Below are 26,937 nucleotides of genomic sequence, written 5' to 3'. Positions count from 1 at the left end.
TCGCTTGACATAGACACAACCACCTGGGAAACGCTGGCACAAAACCGCCCTACCTGGCGCTGCCTCATCCACAAAGGCTGTCAAGCTTACGAAGCAAGTGCATTGCTGAAGCACAACTTAAGCGTGAGCTGCACAAGTCCAGAGCCACCAGCGCAACAACTACAGTGCCTACACAAGTCTGTCCAATATGTGCCAGGATATTCGTGCCTGAATTAGTCTGATCAGTCATCTTCGGACACACCACATCCAGCCTCAAAATGACAAATGGTGCTGAGGTCCTCATTGATGACGATGGACAAACAACAACAACAACTCTGAGATTATACTCTTTGGTCCTAGACTCTCCCATAACGGGAAACATCCTCTCAGCATTTACATGTCAAGCCCCCTGTGAATCCTATATGTCTTAGTAAGGTTGCCTTTTATTCATCTGAACTTCATTGAGCACATGCCCAACCTCCTCACCTTTTCCCTGGTCTTGCCTTCAGCTACCTCGCTGTTGAGATCTGGAATTGTCACCTTAAATCTCTCCACCATTCTCTTTTCTTCCTTTAAGAGGCTCTTTAAAACATTTTTGACCAAGCTTTTGGTCATCTTCCCTAGTGTCTTTGTGGCACGGCATCAAATTTTGTTTTAAACTTTGGAAATGTCTCAGAGCATTTTATGTTAATGATAAAGCATCATGATCACAGAAGGCTGTTGGGACTGTTTTTGATGCCAAGGGTTTGCATTGCCGTTGGCTAATCCCTGTCCTAGCACAGAATCAGTTTGTTGATGACCCTCTTGCAGCGTACTATCTCCTACATAATGCTGTGCTGCAAGTCATTAGCTTTCTGTCATCTTCTAGGCTGGCATCTATTCTAGGTCTAAGTGCCATCTCTCCATCTACACAGTGTCCTTTTACGGTTTTACCCTCTCTACACCCTTACAGATGCATATTTTCCTTTGTCACCTTGTACGATTAACATCCACCCCTTCCATTTAGCCTATCTAGTGTAACCCCACTTTGACTAATGAAGCCAGTGTATAACAATGTTCCTCCCACATAAAAGATATAATCACATTTCAATTTGTTGAGATGTTACTCCTGCAAAAAGATACAAAGATCTGTCTTGCAGCATTTTTTTTCCTTTCAGTTTTCCTTTGTGTTCCCACTGGGTCGACTAATTTCTGAGATTTGAACAGACCTGGAGTCTGTTGTTGAGAGACTGACCCAGTCCTCAGCTGTGCAACATCTTAGTCACACGTTTCTCGATGGAGCATGTTCACAGTCCTGGAACTTGGCTCAGGTATATGTAATAGGCTGTGATTCTTGAGTCTGTGAACATTTCTGCCTTGGAGATCAGGCTAAACATAAGATTAAAACTTTTAGATGTGTAGCCCAGCAGAGTTAATGTTGATCGTTTTTTCATTGGTCTGAATGGCCCATGCATGTTAAAACTCAGTTGATTTTAGATACAGTCCTTTGCTTCAGAACTCAGTTAAGCCTTGGATCAACTAGATTTTATAAATATTTAATAAAACTTTGAAACTTTTATTTTTCTTCCTATTCACTAAGTGTAGGCTTAATCTTTTCAAGTCGCATCTTATTGATTTGTGTCACGGATTATATAAGTTTTCTGTTTTAAAGTAAAATTAAGAAGCTAGAAAGAGGGAATATTTTCTTGAAGCAAATTATTAAAAGGTGACCAAAGACCGAAAAATACTGCAGAGAGAATTCTTTGGCTATCACTTCCTACTGGGCCTGAAAGATACCTTCTAGGCATTTTTCTCTGAGAAATGACTTGAGTGCACAAATCATAAAGCAAATGTTAATAGTTCGCGAGAATGATCCCATGAGTGAAAGGCTTGACGTATGAGGAGCATTTGGGGACTCAGGGTCTGTACTCCATGGAGTTTAAAAGGATGAAGGGGGATCTGTTTGAAATTTACAGAATTCTGAAAGGCCTGGATAGAGTGGATGTGGAGAAGATGTTTCCATTAATAAGAGAGACTAGGATCCGAGAGCACAGCCTCAGAATAAAGAGATGACCCTTTAGAACCGAGATGAGGATGAATTTCTTCAGCCAGAGGGTGGTGAATCTTTGGAATTCTTTGTCACAGAAGGCTGTGGAGACCAGATCATTGAGTCTGTTTAAGACAGAGATAGATAAGTTCTTGATTGGTAAGGGAATCGGGGGTTATGAAGAAAAGGCAGGAGAATGGGGTTGAGAAACTTATCAGCCATAATCAAATGGCAGAGCAGACTCGATGGGCCACATGGCCTAATTTTGCTTCTGTATCTTTATGGTCTTCTTAGTCTGTGCACAACTAAATTTTGAAGAAAATGTTGCTGGCTGGCCAGTGCTCATGTATATCAGACAGCTTGCCATACAGTGAGTATTGGCTCAACGCAGAACACTTAATCGTATTGCAAATCTCTCTCACAGTGCCATCTACAGGTGTAGCTGGTGTTGGCATTTATACGTGAGTTTCTAGTTGACCAAACTTGATATCAGAGATTTTGACATTGTCATGACTTGCTCAGCAATTTGAATGTACAGTGCAACAAGGAAACTTCATGATTCAAAAATGCATATTTTCAAAATAGCGCATGCTTTACTAGTGGGCATAATTAACCTGATTGAAAATAAATATTTCTTTGAAACATTGCTGCAATTAAGAAGCAGTTACATTTAATTTAATGAGTAATTACTCAACCTGCTTTTGATGGAGTAAAAGGGTTCCATGCATCTATTTTGACTAACTGTTTATATTTCTGCTTTGTTCATTTTTTCTTGACATGGTGGTATGATCTTAGAATTGTAATTGCTAAATGTTGGTTTGAGCAAAGGTTGCAGGAAACAAATTCAATTCAATTGCCATCCTAATGAAATGTGATTATAGATGGACTATAACATGGTCAGCATGACCATTATTGCACAGAAACTTATTGGAATTGTAACCAGGAATTGTAATAAATGAGTTATGCTCCTTAATCATTGAGCTGTAATGTATTTGTCGGTATATGGTTTAGTCTAATGCTTTCATTTCTACTTAGAATGTAGGAGTTTTTAAAAAGTAATTTGCTTCAAAAAAGAGTTCAAATTTTGCAATTGGCTTTTGTTATCTAAATCTGCTGAACAGGAAGGGAAAGAAGACTTTTTTAATTGGATAACAGTGGAATTATACAAACTAAAAACATTCATGGTGGCCAGGCGCCACATTTTTGTCAATTGCAGAATTTTTATACACTGACCATTTATATTTATACTCTCTTGCCGTTTTTGCAGGACTCCAAATGTCATTTGATCCCCACACCATTTTCCCAAACCTGGAATGTTTGCTATGTGACAAACATTTCACTTTAATGATTCACAGGATGCTGATTGTTAAGAATAAAATTTAACATGACACATAAGACATTGTGCTCACCATTGTGCTGAGTGAGGCTATGGGGAACTGAAAGTGTTGCATCACAGATTGATATTTTGCATTCAGAAACACAAGTTGTTTTTATAAAAACCAAAAGTAAAGGGCGAAAAAAAGCATGAGTTCATAGTGAGACCAAGGAGAAAAAGACTAGATAAGATGACGAATAAGAATTAGTGGGACGTAGTGCGTTGCAAATACTTGGAAAATTATAGGGAAAAATGGAAGCCTAGTTGAAAGGTACTAGGGGGATTGCAGTTTGAGTCTTTAAAAACATAAGAACTTAAGAACTAGGAGCAGAAGTAGGCCACCTTGCCCCTCAAGCCTGCTCTCCCAAATCAGATCATGGCTGATCTTTTCGTAGACTCAGCTCCACTTACCCGCCCGCTCACCATAACCTTAATTCTTTTACTGTTCAAAAATTTATCTATCCTTGCCTTAAAAACATTCAATGAGGTAACCTCAACTGCTTCACTGGGCAGGGAATTCCACAGATTCATAACCCTTTGGGTGAAGAAGTCCCTCCTCAACTCAGTCCTAAATCTGCTCCCTGTCATTTTGTGGCCATGCCTCCTAGTTCTAGTTTCACCTGCCATTGGAAACAACTTCCCTCCTTCTATCTTGACCACCAAATTCCAACTTTGCTGCAGCGGGAGCGTGGCATCAACAGTCAGTAAGGTTGCGCCCACGATTTCTGAAGGCTTTGGCTGCTGAATGGTCCAGCATCTTCTCAGTGGTTGCACTGTTGAAAAGTCCATGCTAACATTTGAGTGTCAAGGTAAATTTTCGATGGATTGAAAGATGTACACTACCTGCTGCCATGTCCCATCTTCACTATTTTTCGATCTTGCAGGAAATCACTGAGCTAAAGAAAGAAAATTTTAACCTCAAACTTCGAATCTACTTCCTGGAGGAGCGGATGCAACAGAAGTTTGATGATGGCAGCGAAGATATCTTTAAGATGGTAAGAGATTAAAATCGTGCTGGAACACTTTAGTGCCAATGTTGCGCACATTTGTCAATACGTAAGAGAGATTAGTGCACTGTTAGCCAGCTTTCAGCAAACTGATGCCCACAAAGCAAGTTTTATTTTTAATTATTCAAAATGACAATTCTGGAGGTTGGAAATAAAGCCAGGAATGGCTGGAAACACTTAGCGTAGGAAGCAACTGTGGAAAAAGAAACATTTCCGGTCAGTGACCTTTCATCAGGTTCTAGGGGTTGCCGTTAACCAGCCACAAAAGTACCTTGGCTACTAGAGCAGGTTAGTAGCTGGGTGTGTTGTGACAAGTGACTCTTCCAGAGCCTCTGGCATTTACAAGGCAGGTTACAGAAGTACGATGGAATCCCTTCCAATTGCTGTGATCGTTATGGCTGTAACAGAACTCAAGAAGCTCAGTACCAACCGGGATAAAGCAGTCGCTTAATTGGCACCCCATCCATTAGCTCAACTGTGTGTTGTCCTTGGTGCAATTCTCCATCCCCAAGGATCTGTCCTATAGATTTACTTCTTCATGACCAGTTTGTGCATTTAACCAGATCACTAATTCACCATTATAAATTCTTGTCACCTTGTACATGTATTAAACATACACAGCATGTTTTATGACAGCGACCATTGGCCTCCCGTGGGATCTTCTGGTACTGCCAAGGTCACTGATGTTCTGTGTAGTTCACCTACTCCACTGTCAGGGATTGACATCAGCAGGACTGGAAGATCCCACTATCTGGAGGAACTGGAAAATCCTCCCATTTGTCTTTGGCCTATTTATTATTGATTGGGATGCGTGTTTATAACTCATGCAGATGTCATTTAATGTAGAACAAAATGGCAAAACATTAACTTGTCAGCTTGCTGAATTAATTATTTTGCTGTGGGCTAACTTTTATTGGAAGCTATTGAAGCCGGTTTTAAGACTGTCGATCCTTAAAAATGCTTGTGTAAAACCTGCAGCATTGTGAGCCAGGACATATTGTTCAGCCCTGTAGTCCCATAGAAAAGGCTTTGCACTTTGTAGAACACTGGTAACATGTGCCTTAAGTATCCTGATTTATTAGCAGCATCTAAACCATTCCATTTTTCTGATTTATTAGTTGGTGGGCTTTTCTTATTGATTTTGCAGAATATTGAACTCAAGGTGGAATTGGAGGGTTTGAAGCGTGAGCTAAAAGAAAAACAGGAACTTCTTGTTAAAGCTTCGTAAGTATCGATTAAATATTAAACACATTTTTAGAAGATCTGAGAATCACTTGGTCAACTTGTAAATCTTTCCCAGTTTAGGTGTATATTTCAGTTTTTGGTACTTGAAATGAAAAAAATGCAGATTACAAGCTACTGATTCCCTGAGTAACATTTTTAAAGAGTTGTCTCTCCTTTTCCATGAGTACGGTTCCATGACAATGGAACCTTATCCAAATGGTCAGTCTTGACAGCTGAGCCTGCATACTAATTGTCAGCAGTCAACATAGAAAAGTCTAATCACGTCCTGACCCAAAGCCCACAATTGTACTCTTTAGCAGGATTCACCCCCTAGCTCCGCATTCCTGAGTTTTGCTCAGCATCAGAGGAGAGGAATCAAAGTTAATGGGCAGGACATCCATTAACTTCCCCTCCCGCATGTGGCTTGCTGGGTTTCCTGATGTTTGCACTCTCCCGCACAATCCTGCCAAAGGCTACAGATGGAAAATTCCACCCAATGTTTCAGATCAGTAACCAATTTTTTTTTCTCCAGACACCCAGCATCTGCTGTGCTGAGTCCTGTTGTAGTTTCCCAAATAAGTCAGTCAGCATAGACCAGGAATTTAACCCAGGACCCTCTAGTCTCTATTTGTTCTCTCTTTGTATTATTTGGGAGCTTAGTTGATGGGTCAGTTTAGTTATTAAACAGAATATTCAAAATGTTTTAATTAAGCAGAGTGGGCAAAAAGTTTGTAAATCTGAGAAAACCCAACTAAGAAGGCATGGTTATTATAATGCAGCAAGGGGATGTAGATTTAAATGTGCAACAATATTTGAACAAGTGCATGTCTTAAACTTTGGTTCCTGGTGTTCCTAGGCCACTCTATTTATTTATCATACTTCTTGTATTAGCATTTTGGAAACCCCTTAAGTACCTAATGGATATTTAATGTGCATGCTAAAGAGTCGATTGAGGTAATGAACTGATGCTTGTGATTCTCATCAGCCTAGTAGAAATGAATTTAAATGTAAAACACATTATTGAGGCCTGTAGCACAACAATTTTTGTTTCAGTTTCTTCATGTCAGAATTTTAAAAGCTACAAGGAAGTGTTTCAGTTTTAATAGGAAATTCAAATCTTATTGGAAGAATCAAAGAATCAAAGCAGCCAGAAAAGGAAAACTAACAATGTGCAATTAGAAATTTTTAAATAATTAATTTCAATGATAGAACAGTTACAGTTGTCTTTTATGGTTGAGTGAACATTAAGGCTTTTGTACCATATAATTCTAATTGAAGTCTTGTGTATTAATATCTCAATTATACCATTCTAAACCACATTTATTTTTCTCTCTGATAAAGCTGCAAGTTACAAATTGAACAAACATAAATAAGTGATACAACAGCATGTAGCTCACCTTCTTCAGTAAAAGTGCATGTCACAGGGACTGTGCAAAGCAGGAAGACAGATGCCAGTCAGAGAACGGAGCAATTTAGGAGAATTTAAAAAGAAATCAGATCAAAAATAGTTGAAATGACAAGGTAGGCTTGATGGGGTAAATGTTGAGAGGCTGGTTCCTTCGGTTGGAGAGTTAGCATTATGGAGTATAATCTCAGCAATATTTCTCATTTGGGCTGAAATGAGAAATTCTCCAATAAGACAGTTGTGCATCTTTGAAATTCTCAATTCCAGATAATCAGTTGTTGAGTACACTCAAGACTAAGATCAAAAGGTATTTAGATTGGAGGAATAATGAGGATCTGGTTGGGAAAATGGGATTGATTTTGAAGATCATATTAGCTGAGGAGCCTTGGGGCTTACTCCTGCTCCTATTTCTGATGTTCCTATGGAATGAATTTTGGGGAAAAATTTTCAAAGCAGGATGGAGGCAGTAAGGTGAAGTTGTTTTGGGAAGGTGGCCTCTGATGTGGAGCATGGTGTTTGGGATACGTAGAATCTGCAGTGAAGTGAAGTTGAGGAACATTGCTCACAGGGAGGGAGGGAACAGGTGGTTTTTGAAATTGAAAATTCTGATTGATTAATTAGAACATAGTATTACTGGAAGCAATAATTGGAGCACTATTGGAATGGAATTCGGTAAATAAAGATCAAGGGATGTGGATGAACAAGACGTTCTGACATTTTGCTCCATATGTAATAGTTCACATACGGAACAACGCTCCCACTATCATACAATTTATCAGTCCAGTTCTGATGAGTAGGACTTGAGGAGATAACATTTTTTGCAGGGCTCGTTCTGTTCAGGTCTCAAAGCTGACACTCTGCAGTTGTATCACGCGTGCCTCGGAGTTTGAGGTTTTGGCCACAAGTTGAATTTGTGACATTATTTGAATGCACTTTGTTTTCTCACTTGTAGCAGACAGTGGTTGCACTTTTGTTCAACTTTTTGCCTTACATGAATGATTAGTAATCATTTAAATTGCTACTCAACTTATAGTTGCAGGTATTTGGATATAGTTGATTCATTTTTTTCATTGAAGAACAATAAGGAAATATGAGCATGTAAGCATATTCTTAGATACCAATTTTTTTAAACCATCTTTAGCTCTACAACAGTGGCAGATTTCCAAAACATGTTTTCTTCTAGTAGAAAGCACTTCTCCAATATATTTTTTTTAAATTTTTAAGATATTTCATTACATGTCAATTTCAATTTAACAATGAGTGACAGTGCTTTTACTTCTGAAAGGTTTTCTTTCCTTTCTGTCCAAAATGCTTGCAAATGTTGTTGCTCATGTTTTACAAATGTCATCAGACGAAACTTCTAACAAAGGCTTTGCTGTTAATAATACAACAGGAAAGCAGTGGAAAGTTTGGCTGGCAATAATGATGCAGAAATTCAGCGTGTGAAAGATGGAGCTCAGAAGGAGATACTTCAGGTGAAACAGCTCCTCAGTAACCAGATCCATCTCTTGGAGGAGGTGAATATGTTTTATATCTTATTGATTTGTTTAAGCCAAAGATCACGTTCAGGTTAACAAACTTTTACTTGTTTGGTACATCCTAAATTTAGCACTTTGGGAACTAGTTATTGTTGCTGGTACTGACACTACTTTCTCATTGGCATTTTCCCTTCTTAAGTCAGTCATGGTTTTGCTATCCTGGTCTTCATTTTGACACACACTTCTAGATTGGAGCATACAGTGGTTGCAACACTAACTTCTTTATTGGCACATGTACAGGACTCCCCCTCGCTCCTTCCCAGTGTATTAATACAGCAGCCATTATACCCAGTCCATGATCCTGAATTTCTGCAAGGCTTGTTCTACTGTCCTGCAATAAGTTCAGAAGGAGGCCTGTGGAATATCTACAGACAGCAGGTACAAGTTTACCTAAAGTTGTTGCTGTCCTTCCACTAAAGTTGGGCAGCACAGTGGTTAGCACTGCTACCTCACAGCATGAGAACCAGGGTTCAGTTCTAGCCTTGGGTGACTGTGTGAAGTTTGCACGTTCTCCCCCTTTCTGTGTGGGTTTCCTCCCACAATCCAAAGATGTGTAGGTTAAATGGATTAGCCATGGTAAATGGTGTGGGGTTATGGAGACATGGTGGAGGAGAGGGCCTGGATAAGATACTGTGTCAGAGAGTTGGTGCAGACTTGATGGGCTGAAAGGACTCCTTCTGCACTGAAGGGATTCTAAAGTTACAATGGAAGATTGGGACAAACGCTACAAAAATTAATTTCCCTTTGAGATGAAACTAATTTAAAAAATTGTTTTGCTGGAGTTTGATCCCCATCAGGTAATATAATTACCACTTTCTTTTATGCACTTGAATATATGAAAATACATTTTTGGTAGATGGGGAAGAGAAAATCTCTTAAGAGTTTTGAAAATATCCTACTGAAAATTTACTGGGATAAAATCATTTTTTTCCCTTATAACTAGGATGTTAAAACTACCCAGGCAGAGTTGGAAAAGGTGGCTGCTATCGCAGAGCAAGAGAAGATTCGGAGTTTCAACCTGGAAAAGCAGATTCTGACTATTAACAAACAGAACCGTATGGGATCACCTTTGCCTCCAGAGCAAAGCAAGAATCCCAAGGAGACTGAACAGTGAGTTTCTTTAAAATTTTAGTTTTCCATATTTAAAAAGGGACCAGTTTTTTAATTATTTCCTGGGATGTGGGTGTTGTTGGTCAAGCCAGCATTTATTGCCCTTGAAATTGTGGTGGTGGGCTGTCACTTTGAATTATTGTAGTCCATGAGGTGTAGGTAGGGAGTTACAGGATTTTTGACCTAGTAATACTGAAGGAATGGCAATGTAGTTCCAAGTCAGGATGTTGTGTAACTTGGAGGAAACTTGCAGGTGGTGGTGTATGCATCCATTGGCTGCCCTTGTCCTTGTAAATGGTAGAGGTTGCAGTTTTAGAAGGTGTTGTTGAAGAAGGTTTGATGAGTTGCTGCAGTGCATAGTGTAGATGGTACACACTACTGCCAGTATGCATCGGTTGTGTAAGGAATGAATGTTGAAGGTAGTGGATGGGATGACAGTCAAGCAGGCTGCTTTATCTTGGTGGTATTGAACCTCTTTGAGTGTTGTTGCCGTGGCACTCATCCAAGCAACAGGAGAGTATTTCAACACACTCCTGACTTGAGCCTTGTAGGTGATGTACAGGCTTGGGGAGTCTGGAGGTGAGTTACCTGCTGTAGAATTCCCAGTCTCTAACCTGTTCTTGTAGCCAAAGTATTTATAAGGATGGCTCAATTAGCTTTCTGGACATTGTAACCCCCAGGATGTTGATACTGAGGAATTCTGTGATGGTAATGCCAATGAATGTCATGGGGAGATGGTTGGAGAGGGTTATTGCCTGGTGCTTGTGTAGCAGGAATGTTACTTGCCATTTAGCAGACAAGCCTGAATGTTGTCATGGTCTTGCTGCATGTGGGCATGGACTGCTTTAGTATCTAAAGAGTTGAGTGAATAGTGCTGAATATTGGGCAATCATCAGTGAACATCCTCATTTCTGACCTTATGTTGGGGGAAATGTCATTGATGAAGACGGTTGGGCCTAGGACACTATCCTTATGAAATCGTGCAGTCATGTCCTGGGAGTTAGATGATTGACCTCCAACAGCCACAACCTTTTGTGCTAGGTATGCAAAGGGCTTCCCACCTGATTCCCATAAACTCCAATTTTGCTAGGATTCCCTCAAATACTTGACGTCAAAGGCAATTACTCTCACCTCTCCTCAGGAATTAAGCTGTTTGTTTCCATGTTGGGGCCGAGGCTGTAATGAGGTCAGGTACTGAGTAGCTCTGGCAGAACTCAAACTATGATTACACTATGAAAAGGAGGAAGTCTTTAAATTATGAAGTGGATGGTTCAGTTTACACTATAAATGAGAGGTGTTTGATTACAATTACAACTATCAAGAGGAAGGTAATTTTCATTCAAAAGGTGGAATTGGCTTACACAATAAAGGAGAGGGAACAGATTGCACTATAAAGGATCATGAAACATAACATACAGGTACAGCAAGAAATTAGGAAAATAAATGGTATGTTAGCCTTTATTACAAAGGGATTGGAATACAAGAATAAAGAAATGTTACTGAAATTATTCAGCATGAATTAGATGGGCTGAATACCCTCCTTTTGTGCCAAAATGACTGACCTTTTCATTGTCTTGATGTTATTAGTTTAATTCTCGCAGTGTTTGAATTCCGATAAATATGTTGCCAATTTTGCTAAAAGCACACTTGCAACCAAGTTTACAGAATTTGTCATCTCTTTTAATTTATATCTCCAGGTGTCAGCATTTAACAAGAAAATGATAATATATTTGTGCTAGTTGTAATATTCTGTTTAAAGCATGATTCCAGTACATGATGAAGCCAATCAATAGCACGGTACTCTTAGCCCTGAATTTATTGAATATCTGACAATTTTTACTCATTTTTTAATATAATGTGTGGAATAGCATGTAAAGATGTGCTGTTAATTTTTAGGCTAATTGAACAGCTGAATGAGAAAATAAAGAGCAAAGACATCCTTATTGAACAGCTTCAAAATGAAAAGGCAAAGATGCAGGATGGTCATGCAAATCCTTCAGAAAAGATCCAGGAACTCACTGAAGCACTTCTGAAGAAAGCTGGTGAATCTGAGGTAGGTGACGTCTTAAACCTTCTTTACACTAATTGCATCATAAAGAATAAATTCCATTGTGGCATTTACTTATTTAAGATTAGAGTTGTATTTCAACTTGAGCATCATAAATCACCATTTTCTCTTTCTGTGCTCTGTAATCCATGATTTGCCATAGCGCTCCTCCTATTAAAGCCTGGCAGTTACAGAAGCAGTGACTTTCTTTGAGCACTAAACACAATATAAGTATGCAAAGAGTGGAAAGTGTAGTTGTTTCTGGATTGAAGGAAGGATTGTTTCAGCCAAGACCTCCCCGCATGGTCTTCTCAAAGGAAAGAGTACCCTTCTTGGGACCTGCTATTTGTGCTAAGGAGAAAAGTTAAAATGTTTGTATCAAATCAATTTTGATTAATTGCAAGGTTATAATAAGCAAGCTTGGTTTTACTTCCTCCTAGAAATTGAAATGTGAATTAGTACCTGTGCCTCTCAGCACTATTCATGTTCCTGGCCCCTGCCCATATTATCTGGAGGTTACACTGAGCTGTTGCCAAGACATCTCTTCAATGAGAAAGAGGAAAACTGGGAGACGGAACTCTCATGCTGGTACATTGTTTGGAAGTAAAGTTGCACGAATCTCCGGCAGCGTGCTCAACACAGTGGAGTTGGTGACATGCTGTGTGGAGTGAAGATTAATTTGGAACATACTGGGAGGGGATTCCAAAAGAGGGGGAACCATTTAAAGTGGTCACAGTACTTGAACTGTACTGTTGTCTTTTATGATGATGCACTCAAAAGTTAGGCTTTTGAACACGAAAATTAGTATTGTTAGGATTATATTCACTTAACGTGTTATGCAGCATTATGTATGTTTGGGCATGTTTGTGCTTCTGGCTAGGTGGCCAATGCCTTCGTTGTGACCAGCAGTTCCAAGCAAGGATGCCCAATTCTTCAATCTCCTTTTGCTGGAATACTTAAGGAAACCACCATAGACATGCCTGTAACATTTAGTTACATGATGTGGGTATGCTGGCGTTGGACTGGCGTAAACACAGTAAAAAGTCTGACAACACCAGGTTTTAGTCCAACCTATTTATTTGATAATATACTCGCAAGCTTTCGGGTTAGCCCCTTCGTCAGGTGAATGGAGAGTTCCATTCACCTGACGAAGGGGCTAACCCGAAAGCTTGCGAGTATATTATCAAATAAATAGGTTGGACTAAAACCTGGTGTTGTCAGACTTTTTACTACATTTAGTTACATGCAGGGAAGTTCTTCACTCTCTCCAGTCTTGATATCTCTGACAAAGTCGCAGAGGCAGTAGTCAGAAAGCTTCTATATGCAGATGGCTTTGCTCTAGCTGCCCATAACAAGAAAAACATGTTTTAAATACATTCTTGAGTGCTGACAAAAGCTTTGGTATCCAAATCCATGTCCCCAAGACCAAGGTTATATTTCAGCCATTACCAGGCAGAGGGTAAAAACCACCAGACCTAACTGTTGATGGCACAAAGCTGTACAAGCCTTGGTAATGTACTTCCAATAGTATCACAATTGATGAAGCTATCATGGCAGACATACAGAAAATAAGCAATGCCCATGGCCGACTACATGATCGTGCCTGGAAGCAGTGCGGCATTAAGCTGAAGACCAAATTTAAACTCTACCAAAGCATTGTTCTCACTACCCTGCTGTATGGCACAGAATCCTGGATCTGTTATAGGCGCCACATCAAAGCTGTAAAACCTTTGCACCAAAGGCATCCGAGATCCAACATGAGAATTTAATGGTGGGACTAAATCACAAACAACGAGGTTTTGTTGGAGACTACATTCCAAAAATAGTACTAAGACAGACCAATCATTTCTCCTCCTGCACGGAAGACCATAAAATCCCAAACAGACCTTCTATAGGGAACCAAGGTGGTCAATTTAAACCTAAAGTGCCTTGCAAACTTGTGAATTGCAGATCACCCCTCTTGGGAAAACACTGCAGCCCATGTGGAGGCAAGCATTGAAATTTGGCTGAACATGTTTCATGGACCATCTGTGTCAACATGATTGCAACATGGAGTACTGTGCGCAGTTCTAGTCGCTTCACTACAGGAAGGATGTGGAAGCTATTGCGAGGGTGCAGAGGAGATTTACAAGGATGTTGCTTGGATTGGGAGGCATGCCTTATGAAGATAGGTTGAGGGAGCTAGGTCCCTTCTCCCTGGAGAGAGGAAGGTTGAGAGGCGACCTGATAGAGGTTTATAAAATGTTGAGAGGAATAGATAGGGTGGATTCTCGGAGGCTGTTTCCCAGGGCTGAAATGGTCGCTACGAGAGGACACAGGTTTAAGGTGCTGGGAAGCAAGTACAGAGGAGATGTTAGGGGTAAGTTTTTTACTCAGAGGGTGGTGATTGAGTGGAATCGGATGCCGTCGGTGGTGGTAGAGGTGAACTCGCTGGGGTCTTTTAAAAGACTTCTGGATGAGTATATGGGATCTAATGGCATTGGGAGTTACAGATAGTTCTATGGCTTGGTAGGTATAGATGTGATCGGCGCAACTTGTGGGCCGCAGAGCCCGTTTGTGCTGTAGTGTTCTATGTTCTATGCCCAAATTTGCACTGTGCTCAGAGGAAGCCATCTGCATAAGTCCCCCAAGTACTTGTAATGATAACACGACTGCCAGTTTTGTGGATGTACATGCAGAGCCCACATCAGATTCTTCCGTAATGAGAGACAATGAAATCACTTGGAGCTTGAAGATTCTCATACCGAGGAATCTATCATCATATGTAGTGACATAGTGTATAGTTGGATTACAGCAATATTGCCTGACGGAGCAGAGTCACTGGTGCTGTGACGCCTCTGCTCATTCTGAGGTTTTGATTCATTGTGATCCTACTTTGTTTTCCACAGCAGAAAATTTTCACCAACCAAACTAAAACTGATAGTGATTCCTTTGGAAAGAGAAGGTCCTTTTGTAATTTTTGATTTATTTTTGTTTTGCTCTGTATAAATCAAATTTGCAATTGCGGTATGTTTTATTATTCCTGTTACTGATCATTCCGTAATGTGGCATGTTAAAAAGTTTTCAAAATTCTTTCATTTGTTATTATAAAGCAGTGAACTGATAAAATGGAAAAGGTATGTTATTTGATTTGGTAAGATTTTGTAATAAATTTTGTTCAGCTGAGTCGAGATTTTTCTATAAACTAGTTTCTGTAATCATTCGTAGAAATCCAAGTCAGCAGGACCCAAGAGTTGGTGTGGTATCAATCAGCACACCCTATTGGTGATTAACAACTATTTTGTTTTGTAGGAACAGTTAAATGTATTACAGCAGATGAACATTCACAAAGTATAATAAGAGGTTTAAATTTTACCAACATTATAAATAACTTTTATCCCCTTCATTTTCCTTCCTTAAACAGGCCCTTCGAGGTGAACTTGGAAATGAGAGACTTCGCTTTGAAAAGGAAATGCAGGTAATTGTCTTGTGTGTGTATATATGTATTTTGTCAAACAAAAAAGAAAACTTCCTCTTTTCATTTGCCGTCACTTGGGTTGTCTATACTTTCATGTGTTTATGATGGGCATTGTGACTGAATGGAATTAGAATCGCTTCATCCCCAAATCTTGAGTGATGTCCCTGCTCAGGGTCTTGCTTCCTTCTCAATTGTGTTTCTCCGTTTTTATTTTAGATTAGCTTGTTCAGTCTCTGACACCAACTGGTTGTCCATGACTAAACTGTAATACTTGAACTTAAATTATTACAGATAACAAGTGGTGGAGTAATGTTTATTTGTTTTAAAAGTTTTATTTCTTGGATTTTTATTCCCTTTACATTGTACACCTTTGCTGTGTAAGAGATTGAGGAACCACTACACATTAGGTGTTCTAGTTCCTGTAATAAACTGTTCAATTAGTGAAAAATTCAGTTTGTTATCATACACCATGCGAGGTTGAAACTTAATGTGATATTTTGAGAAAAAAAATCCATTGAGCTGTCAATGGAATCCATCATCCTCCAACCACCTGTGTCTATGTTAATTTCGCATCACACTTGAATGGATTTCAAGTACTCACTATCTGAGGCAGAATTAGATAAACCCTTGATTGGTAAGGGGATGAAAGTTATCAGGGGTATGCAGGAATGTGAAGTTCAAGTTAAAATTAGATCAACTATGATATTGAATGGTGGAGCAGGCCCAAGCCCAAGGGGCTGAATCACCTTCTGATTCTTATTTGTTTGTTCATAACACAACAGCAGTCCTGGATTACCTGGCCGATTGGTTGGGGAAGCTGAGAGGAAATCAGCTTCCAAGAACAGTTTGGGGGTCAGGGAAAGACCACATCTAGAGCATGCATGTCTGTTGAGTGATTGCTGCTGGGAATACATAGACATAGAATGTCTGGTGAGAAAAGAATCCAACTCACTGCAGTGCCCCTCATCATCAAATAAATCATGAAATTCACATATGAAAGAACAAGCACTTTTCATGAGCTGCCAAAGAACGTGGGCCCACTCCTCCAGGGTAAGGTTATCATCTTTAGTTTCTCCCATCCCCTGCATATTCTAATTTTCACAGTTTAAGGTTCATTTTTTAAAAATTCCCTATTTAGGGGACATGATTATTTTGTAGATGCAGGAATAATAAACACTGAAGTTTTTAAAAAAGCACCAAGTTTACACTTAATTCTTTTCACCAAGTGTGCACAATGCAAATCTAACAAACTTCAATGTTATTTTAAAAAATACTTATGTTCACTTCCAGTTTTAGCACCAGGGCTTGTAAACCTTGTATGTAAACTTCTGGCTGAGACATCATTACCACTGATGCAGTGCATGTTTATTGCTCCTCTGCTAGTGATAAGCTGTTGAAAACCAGCACAGTGTGTTTTGTTTGGTTTCCAAGCCAACATTCTGGACATTATTGTCTGTGCATTTAAACTTTCTTTGTTTTTAGGGTTTAATGGTTGTCCAACTATTTTAAATTTCATTTGAAATAACATTATTTCAGATTATGCAAAAAAAAAGTGAATTACTTCGATCTATTTGACATACCCAGACAATCTAGCTGAGAAGACAGAACAAAACCTTACAACTTGTCTCACTACCCTGTCACTTTGCTCATTGTCTGTGTACTCATCCTGTTTATTGCAAGACTGTACCCAATAAACTTGATTTGCAGGGGAGCGTTATAACCTGCTTTTTTAAAAGAAAAGGTTTTTCGATCTGAATGCAGGAGCATGTCTAAGAAGTAAATGCCAAGTAGAGAACAAAATTAAGCTGCTAGTTTGGAATGATTGGTGTGGTTTCTCAGAAATGATTTGCATCAAGAACATCAAAAACTGCTTGTAAAATTGATTTACCGTTGAGCAATTTGACTGTGGTTAGAGGAAAGAACCTGTAACTACACGCGAGTGTTAAACTTGTGGTTCCTGTGTGAAGAACTGTTCAGGGACACAGTTGGAGATCTGGAGTGGGTATTTGTAATGAACCAGTCGGAGCAAACTCTAATCTGGCAGGCTGGGGGGCTTTCTTGTAGAGGAAGTTACGAAACCACGGATTAAGTCATGATGTTAGTAATGTTGGAAAGCAACTGGCTGCTTTTTTTTTGCAGTCTGTGGAATAGAAAGCAGAACTGTAAAACAGAAAGCAGAACAAATGGAAATTTAGATTAAAACTAAAGATTTTAGATCACTGGATGCCAACTAACTGTACGCAGAGGCCCTGTTTGAGAATGAGGAAATGTTAACGAAGGCCCTGAATCTGGGGTGAAAACCATTCTACGTTAGTGTGTGTTAATGGCTTCTTAGAATTTTTGACTTTATTTAAAATTTATTTTGAAAATTGGCAATATATTGCTGAAGAAAATTTTATTTGATGTCCTGTTCGCTGCATGTGTGTTGCAAGCTTTTCACTGATGACTGCACCGACAACCGGATACTTGTGGTTTTACTAAGAGAGCACGCAAACATTTGTGGGCTAAAATAAGACGACAGCCTCGTTCTACAGAAGTTGCCATCTAGAAGATCCCTGTCAAAAATACTTTTATTTCCAAAAGAAAAGCCTCGTGAAAGCATAGGACCACAAATCAACAACTTCTAAACAGCTTAACTTGCACTTCCTAAATATTTGTCATTGTGCACTAAACGAAGAGAACTCTTCACCTACAGTGGAAGGCTTGAATAAGAATTTGATCGGTGATCTATGCTGGATCACACTGACGCATTAAGGGTACTTCAGTCAATGTACTATTCTGGTGACTGTATCTGTCACTTCCGTTTACTTCGGGAAGTGATGAGTTGAGGGAAGTTTATTCAGCTACAATTCGGCTACACGTTGTGGTGATCTGCATTGGACAAAAGGAATAGTTTCTAGTCGGGGAGAGGACAAACAACAGCAGCCTGCTTGATTGAAGGTCGTGCTTCCTGTATCTTGCCCTTTCATGTTGGGATTGTTAGTGAAATGAGGTTTCGTGTCTTCGTAGAATGGCGACAAAAACATCAATTTGAACTTGATACGTTCAGACCAGTAAAGGGTGGCTTTTTGTAAGAATCGGTAGTCTGTGCTACGTGTATGAAAGTCTAATGACGGTACTGCCTGCCTCATCGTTGAAAAGGTGCAGCTAATCACCATAGCAACTCTTGATACAGCTACAACTGGTCCTTTTTTTATGTTTTTTGAAATTTCATGTCCGTAAACCGAATCAGAAAACGTGAATGAAGAGCTTTGCACTGTTTGAAGTTGATGACTTAATCCGTATTCCACAATGCAAGGGAGGCTTGGTGATCATCTTTCAGGAAGTCCAGAGCTTAATTTTCTGAAAATGAAAGGTTTTTGTCGTGTGTGTGCCAGTGATCTCCAAGGAAATCAACGACGTTGGATTTTCCACACCTCTGGCAGAAGAAGATTGCAGATTATTCTTTCCTATGTATTGGGTTATACTATTAACCGTGATGGTCAGGGAGAGTTCTTATGCAGTAAATGTGCCTTTATGTTGGAAAAGGTATTGGAATATGACATTGTTATTGCTCGTGTTAAGACTGTTGCCAATGAGAGGCTGCAGATGTTGACGGCGGAGAAAGAGCAATTGATTCAATGTATTGTGTACCTGTATTTTCAGTGTAATGAAAAGTCTAAAGTTTTCCAACATAAAGAACGCATCTCTAGTCAAGTTGTGAATCCATTTTCTGTACAGTACGGCATGCTTTTACAGGATGAATCTGTTATATCTGAATTCTGGACACCAGGGAGAAGCAGTAAGAAAAACTTGCGCTGCTCAAACTGCTGGCGCACTTTCAGTGGTGGGCACAGGACGAGAACATGCCTCTGTTCTGAGTCAGTGCGAGTAGCAGGTTTATTTTGTGACTTAGTCTGTTCTACCCCTAGACGGACCATGCGGAGTGGGCTAAAAGGAAGTGTGCACCGATCTCTGCTGAGCAGCCAATCACAAAGTCTGTGCTTTGATTTGAGAAGTCCTGTAGTTGCAAGAAAGCTGCCTAGTCCTGCTCATTCAGGGCAGTCAGTTTGTACAGACAGTCTGGAAATTGAATCAATGCCAACGTTAAATTCAACCAGGATTGATTGGATAACTGATGAAGAATCTGAGCAGGTTCAGCTGAAATCCACATCCATGTTTGATTGTACAGTGCCAACTGAAGATTTTTCCTTAAGACAATCTATTGCTAACGCAATACAGGAAATTAAGGATATTAAGTACAAATCAGTTCCTTCCTTGGCAAAAAGCAAAATACCAAAACATGTGAAATTTACTGGAAGAAGACCAGCATCAGGACGTAACATTGCAGTGGCCCTGCAAGAACCCTGTAACCTTAACAGTACAACATCTGGAAAAGCTAAGTGGACGTATCTAGAAGATGACTATACTTCTTTAAAAACTGAGGTAGTTGTTGCCAGTAATGTTAAACTGTCTGTTTGAGCCTTGCAAAATTGTATCTAAAATTAATTACTACTCCTTTTTACATGTCAATATTAAGACTGGCATATGAGAACATATCATGTCCAGAACCTGTTTTAATACTCTTACCAACATTCTGAAATTAAAATGCTTACGTAAATACATTTTGGGAATTTTCAAAATAAGCTCTTGTATGTTAGATGTTTAGTCTCAGACTTCTGACCTCTGGTCCAATAGTTCCTTTTTCATTCCTTGTCTCCCAGTTCCTCTACTCTTTTGGCCCCCTCCATCTCAAACTCTGTTTACCTGAATGACCTTCAGTTTCTAACGTCAAGCTGTCTGTGACCCTGAATCTAATTTACCATTTTGCCACTTTCAGACATACCAAGAAGGGTCTTCCATTGTTCTCTCATGTTCCCAGCCTTGCACCCAGTACATGACCATTTTCCCCTTAAGTTTTACTGCCTCTTCTGTTCTCATTTACAGCCTTCTTTGCCCCACCTGGCTGCTCATTTGTTTTATGCACAATCTTCAAACCCCAAACCCCAGTTTTTTGCCCATGATTGTTGTCTACATCACTGTGCTCCTATTTAACTTTGGTGCATCCATCACTCCTTCCTGTCATCAGTTAATTTCTTTCCTATCATTTAAAGGATAAAAGCGCAGTGAATGCAGACACATACCACCAGGCAATCCAGCGTTACTTAAGAATACACCAATGGAAATATTAAATGTGTGTGCACAGAGGCACAAATAACCCACAAAAAGTATGCATAACTCAGTAGCATCACTACAAACTTCATCCCAGAAAAGTAACAAGCACACAAATTCCTGCAGCCAGATTTCATATAATACTGCTGTCACAATAAGTCAAAAACATGGGTTGAGAGAAAAATATAATGTAGAGATGGTGTTGTTGGATTGAGGTGGGCATAGTAAGAAGTCTCTCAACACCAGGTTAAAGAGCAGCAGGCTTATTTGATAGCATGAGCTTTTGGAGCACTGCTCCTTCATCAAGTGACATGCTCAGAATGCTCATGCTACCAAATAAGCCTGTTGGGACTTCATAACCTGGTGTTGTGAGACTTCTTACTGAGAGAAAAATAGTTACATATGCAAGGCAAGCTGCAGAGAAATCAAGAACATTCGAGCACTAAAGGAGAGATGGCAAAATGCATTGAAGTAAGATCACTTTGACATAAGCAATTCCCCACGCAATTTGCTACTGCAGAGGGTTTATTATCTCAACAGTAATAAGGATGTTGGACCTTCTCTGTAGTTTGAATAACTTGAGTTTCACAGTTTCTGACATGTTACTACCTCACTAGGATATTGTATTTTCTTTCCCTAATTGCTTAACAGAACCTGGTTGAAAAACAGAGGCAACTGGGACAGCTGGAAGTGGAAGCCAAACAGCTAAAGGCTGACCTTGAGACTGCTGAAGGTAGTATTCGTGCTCTGCAAGAAAAGTTGAAGGAAGCAGATGGTGCAAATAAGGTACAAATTCAAACTTACTTGTTTCATCAAAATCTCTAAATTGTGCAAATGTGCACAATAAATTAAGTTATGAACAGTGACCTTTGCCTAAAGGATTTTGAATACTTAAGGGATACATAGAAAGATAGGAGCAGAGGGAGGCTGTTCAGCCCTTTGAGCTTGCTCCGCCATTCATCACGATCATGGTTGATAGAACATTACAGCACAAACAGGCCCTTTGGCCCACAAGTTGCCCTGATCATATCCATACCTACCAGGCCATAGAACTATCTGTAACTCCCAATCCCATTAAATCCCATGTACTTATCCAGAAGTCTTTTAAAAGACCCCCAGCGAGTTCGCCTCTACCACCACCGACGGCAGCCGATTCCACTCACTCACCACCCTCTGAGTGAAAAACTTGCTCCTAACATCTCCTCTGTACTTGCTCCCCAGCACCTTAAACCTGTGTCCTCTTGTAGCAACCATTTCAGCCCTGGGAAATAGCCTCCGAGAATCCACCCTATCTATTCCTCTCAACATTTTATAAACCCCTATCAGGTCACCTCTCAACCTTCGCCTCTGCAGGGAGAAGGGACCTAGCTCCCTCAACCAATCTCCATAAGACATGCCTCCTAATCCAGGCAACATCCTTGTAAATCTCCTCTGCACCCTCTCTTTAGCTTCCACATCCTTCCTGTAGTGAGGCGACCAGAACTGCGCACAGTACTCCAAGTGATGTCTGACAAAGGTCTTATAAAGTTGCAGCATTACCTCCCGACTCCTAAACTCAATTCCTCGATTAATGAAGGCCAGTACACCATACGCCTTCTTGACCACATCCTCCACCTACGACGCCGATTTAAGAGTCCTATGGACCTGGACCCCAAGGTCCTTCTGCTCCTCAACACTGCTAAGACTCCTACTCTTGATATTATACTCCTTCATCCCATTGGACCTGCCAAAATGGACCACCTCACATTTATCCACATTGAAGTCCATCTGCCACTTCTCTGCCCAGTCTTGCATCCTATCTATGTCATGCTGCAACTTCTGACATCCCTCCAGACTATCCACAACACCACCAACCTTCGTATCATCGGCGAACTTACTTACCCATCCCTCCAATACCTCATCCAGGACATTTATGAAAATGACAAATAGCAAGGGCCCTAGAACAGATCCCTGGGGCACTCCACTGGTGACTGACCTCCATACAGAAAAAGACCCTTCCACAACCATTCTCTGCCTTCTGCAGGCAAGCCAGTTCTGGATCCACAAGGCCAAAGCCCCTTGGATCCCATGCCTCTCACCTTCTCAAGAAGTCTTGCATGGGAGACCTTATCAAACGCCTTGATTGTCCAACTCTAGTCTAATCTTGCTTTTTCTCCATAATGTATGATCCCATTCGCCCCAAGTGCTATATCTAGCCACCTCTTGAATACATTCAATATTTTGTCATCAACTACTTCCTGTGGTAATGAATTCCACAGGCTCACCACTTTTTGAGTGAAGAAATGTCTCCTCATCTTCGTCCTAAGTGGTCTACCCTGTGTCCTCAGACTGTGACCATCTGGAACATCCTTCCTGCATCTATCCTGTCGAGTCCTGTTAGGGTTTTGTAGGTCTCTGAGATCCTCCCTCATTCGTCAGAACTCCAGCAAAACAATCCTAACCTAATGTGCAGATTATTTAGAAAGGCATTTTATGAAAATCAGTAAGAAAGTTAAGCAAACAGGTATATTTATAGGGCATTAATTACTGACAGGAAATTTGTTAGTTCATAATATAATCCTAGTTTTCAGAAAATTTGTCTTAATTTTCCATTCCATTAATTTTTAGGTTCTTCAAGAACGTGCTAATGAAAAGGAAAATGAGCTGGTTGCTGAGAAGCAGAACAGTCTGAAACGAGATAAAACTATTCAGGGATTGACTCTGGCTCTGAAGACCAAGGATAAAGAGGTATGTGGCTCAGTAAGGTGAAGACCAACAATTTCTTCATTGCAGACAGCTGTTTTTTTCAACCATACAAGGGGTGTATTTTCCTTTTACAGGTGGGATTTGAAGTTTATCTGTTAAAATATGTACTTAGAATTGCATTGTATGTGCTTTCATGCTGTTTCACTCTTTTAAAATTTTCAAACAGATAGACGAGCTTTGTCATGAAATTGAAGATCGAGATAATGCTCTGGTAAAAGCTAGAGATTCTATACATAAAGCACAACTGCAAAGATTTCAGGTAAATGGAAAAACTGCTTAACAATTTCTGCAATGATCTTACTATTTAGAGTTTAGATAAATGATTTCCTCTATGTAGAATTTTAATTTTAAGAGTTTTTTATACTCAGGGAGCAGAAGAATATCAAAATCTCATGACTGAGAAAGAAACCGAGCTTGCAGAGCTGCGTGCAGATCGCAATAGAAGAGTAACAGAGATCCAGAAATTGCAAAAAGCGTTGAACAGGCAAGAGCAAGAGCTGAACGAATTAACTGAAGCAAAGGGTCAGCTGGAAGAAGAGGTGGAAGCACTGCAGCTTCAAAAAGCAAAGGGCGACAAAACTGTTAATGTTAGTGTCCATTCTGTAACACTCTTTTGCCGTTTATATCAGTAAATTGTTTGTATTTTCTCGTGGTAAGAACAAATGAACTTGAAAGCGTATTATTCCTCCTTTAGTTTCTTGAATACCCAAAAAGTGCTCCATGTGCAGTGAATTACTTTTGAAGTACAGTCCCAGTTCTGTGAATGTGGTGAACTGTTGTTGAGGCAATAATCAAGTTTCATTGGACGTTTTTAATAATTAAGGCTTTTAAAATTTTTGATAGCTTTACTGTAATTTTTAACGCCCTGTATCCACAATCCATTAATAATGTGGCACTGAATTATATCCTTATATGACTCCTATGTCAAACATGTGATGAAAACCTAAACAATATTGCAACATTGTCTTTATTAAAACACTGATTTCCCCCTTTTTTAAAAAAGCCAATAAAGGAGTGAAGTCTGACCAGCTTGTTACAAAATCATGTTGAGAAACACCCGTGTTTGTACATGTTCATTAATTTAATTCTGCATTATAGATTGTAGAGAACTACTGGACCAATACTCGATGTCAGACTAACTAGGCTGCAGTTTTCTCGATTATCTCTTTACCCTTTCTTGAACAGGGTGTAATATTTGCCACCTGCCAATTTTTAACGTCCCATTCCCCTTCCAAAGATTTAAAGAAAGTTCTGCCTCTATTAAGCGAGTAACTCCATTTTAAAAAAAATCCAGATGTCCCATTCTTTTCTGAAAGTTCAGGTTCTAAGTAACGAAGTTTCTCTCAAAATTAATACTTCTGAATCCAACTTTTAAGTGATGGATTCCGATCACCTATGTTTACTTATCTAAGATTGAGCTAGCAACATCGGAATAACAGTTGACTTTTCTGCATCCTCTAGCCTTGCTCGTCCCAAAACTGTAAAATCCTGCCCAAGGCCAATGGATCTTCCCATGCTCCGCCCTCACCAGCTCTGATTCCCATGGTGGGTGGGGGGCGGAAAATTCTGACCGCTGTATCGTTTTCTTCCTGAATGGGGAACAGAATGGAAACTTGTTCAACAATCTCAATGTGCCTGGATTCTAAATAAAAGTTAAATATTTGCAATATGAATCAACACCAGCCATATCAGATTTTTTTTGAAATTCATTTATGGACATGGACATCGCTGGCTGGCCAGTATTTATTGTCCGTAGCTGGTTGCCCTTGGAGGGCAGATGAGAATCAATCCAGATTGATGTGGATCTGGAGTTACATGTAGGCCAGACCAGAAAATGACAGCAGATTTCCTTTCTTAAAGGAATCAGATGGATTTTCCTGACAATTGTTTCATGGTCATCAGTAGATTCTTAATTCAGGTTTTTTAATTGAATTCAAATTCTACCAGCTGCCAGAGCAGGATTCGAATTCAGATCCCCAGAACATTAGCTGAATTTTTTGGATTAATAGACTAGCGATAATATCATTAGGCCATTGCTTTCCCTAAAGGTTTGCATCCTTTTGATATTTTAGCACTCTTGTAAAATATAGCATGCAAAAAAATGGCATCAAATCTTCCTAACAGTCTGTGCATTAATTTTGAATGCCCCAAGTGTTTCTAAATTGAAATAATCATTACGTAAAAAACGTTTCAACAACTGCTGTAAAATTCTTGCTTTCTGCAGGATATTCAAAATCACATTCAAAAACTGCGTGCTGAGTTATCGGAGAAGGAGCGTGCAACAGAACACAAGTACCAAACTCTACTGATTGAGAACAAGCAGAAACTACAAAGCCAAGAACTAGTCATTGAGCGACTAACAGACAGTTTAAACAACAAGGATAGACTGCTGCAGGTGTGGACCAGAAAAGAAGCTACTGTAGAAAAATAACAATCTGATTGAAAAGAACTAGTAGCATAGACAGTGGGGATTATGTTTTGATATAGCTTGGGTGATATGAGGTAAATGTTTAAAATAAAAATGCGTTTGAAGTCGAATTTGAAATATTACTAGTCAGTAACGCATCAGGAAATTTGTTTAAAGAGTTGATTAGAACTCAACTGTGCTTTTTTTAATGAGTTGGAAATAAAAGGAAGCCTGCATGTTTTGAACTAATTACTTTATTTGTAATTTTGAGACTAATTATTGTCTGTTATTTGTTAATAGAATTGAACCTATATACCATTGTACAATTATGAAAAGTGACATCTAGCTAACTGAATGATGCCAAACACATTTTGAATCGAATAAAATGTAGTTTTGAGTTTTAGTTGCATCTTTCTGGTAATGTAGGGCAGTGGCCACTTATTAATATTCTTTGGTTGACTGTCATTCATTAGTGAAAAACAATACATGGTAATTTTTCATGTCCTCTCATTGAACCTCTTACCTATTCTGTAATTGAGAATAAATGATACACTCATTTCTCAGTGCTCTGCGCTGTACTCTGTTAATCTAATATTCCATACCACTATTTTTATGCTTTCTTACTTTATTCAAAATCCAATGGCTTGCAGTTTTAATCTAGGCTTTAAATTCTAATAGGCTCCATGTGCAGATTGCAAGATTAACTTGCTTTGACAATATTATAAGTGGCAGAATTGCAGTGAGCTATAGAGAAAATATCAAAGAGTAATATTAGTTGATGAATCAGTAAAAGAATCTGACAATTCAAGTGACTCATTCATGAGTGGGCTATAGGTAGTGGCAATGCACTTTTTCTCAATAAGATATTATGTTTTCAACTGGTAGAAAAATAATCAACTATTATGCTTTCTATCTTCATATTTCCTGATTCTAATCCAAAGTTCCTTGTGGGGATTTGATCCTACAACTATTACTAGAGTAAGTGGAATAGCACTAGCCCATTGAGCTAATACACAATCTTTCTTAAGGCTGCTTCCTGGGAAGCCATTTAACTTTGGTAATGATGTAATTAGTTAATGACAGGTGTCATTAATTAAGACAAAGCTTCAGTCTTTTTTTGTGTTTGCCTATACTTATACTGAATGGTTACTGATCACTTTTTTTCTCATGTTTTTTGTCTTTTCCTAAGGATTATATGGAGCTGGCAAAAGGAGTTCAGCAAGGAGGGGATCAGAGTCCAACTGGCAAGGATGTTTTACTAGCTAAATTGCGTGATCGCCTAAAAGAGAAAGACCGAGCTCTTGAGGTATTGAGGTCTCTTAAGCAAATTAAGCAGAGAAGTTGCAATGAATGATGCACTGACATCAGTGTTTGTAGAAATAGAATTTGAAAGATGTACTTTCAAAATTCTACTAATTACCGGCACAGTTTTTTGCAGCCTGCCTTATATGGTTTGGCCACAAAAA

General features: G+C 39.4%; 1 protein-coding gene across 5 annotated transcripts in view; it reads left to right on the top strand.

Annotated features, from left to right (window-relative positions):
- cdk5rap2 (CDK5 regulatory subunit associated protein 2) overlaps window positions 1-26,937 on the top strand; it is a 117,934-nt gene that overhangs the window by 19,566 nt on the left and 71,431 nt on the right. For all 5 annotated transcript variants that reach the window (XM_080212174.1, XM_080212177.1, XM_080212173.1 and 2 more), the window contains exons 4-15: window positions 4,265-4,375; window positions 5,535-5,611; window positions 8,410-8,533; window positions 9,498-9,664; window positions 11,561-11,717; window positions 15,115-15,168; window positions 20,971-21,105; window positions 22,927-23,046; window positions 23,231-23,323; window positions 23,433-23,651; window positions 25,289-25,459; window positions 26,661-26,777. In XM_080212174.1, the coding sequence (XP_080068300.1) occupies window positions 4,265-4,375; window positions 5,535-5,611; window positions 8,410-8,533; window positions 9,498-9,664; window positions 11,561-11,717; window positions 15,115-15,168; window positions 20,971-21,105; window positions 22,927-23,046; window positions 23,231-23,323; window positions 23,433-23,651; window positions 25,289-25,459; window positions 26,661-26,777 (1,545 nt within the window). The remainder of the gene's footprint in view (window positions 1-4,264; window positions 4,376-5,534; window positions 5,612-8,409; window positions 8,534-9,497; window positions 9,665-11,560; window positions 11,718-15,114; window positions 15,169-20,970; window positions 21,106-22,926; window positions 23,047-23,230; window positions 23,324-23,432; window positions 23,652-25,288; window positions 25,460-26,660; window positions 26,778-26,937) is intronic.

Source organism: Carcharhinus amblyrhynchos, chromosome 25 (assembly GCF_965287045.1).
Source record: "Carcharhinus amblyrhynchos chromosome 25, sCarAmb.v2.hapA, whole genome shotgun sequence".
NCBI classification, from domain to species: Eukaryota; Metazoa; Chordata; class Chondrichthyes; order Carcharhiniformes; family Carcharhinidae; genus Carcharhinus; species Carcharhinus amblyrhynchos.
Note: the sequence above shows the minus strand (reverse complement) of the source record. Positions and strands in the feature narration are given on the sequence as shown.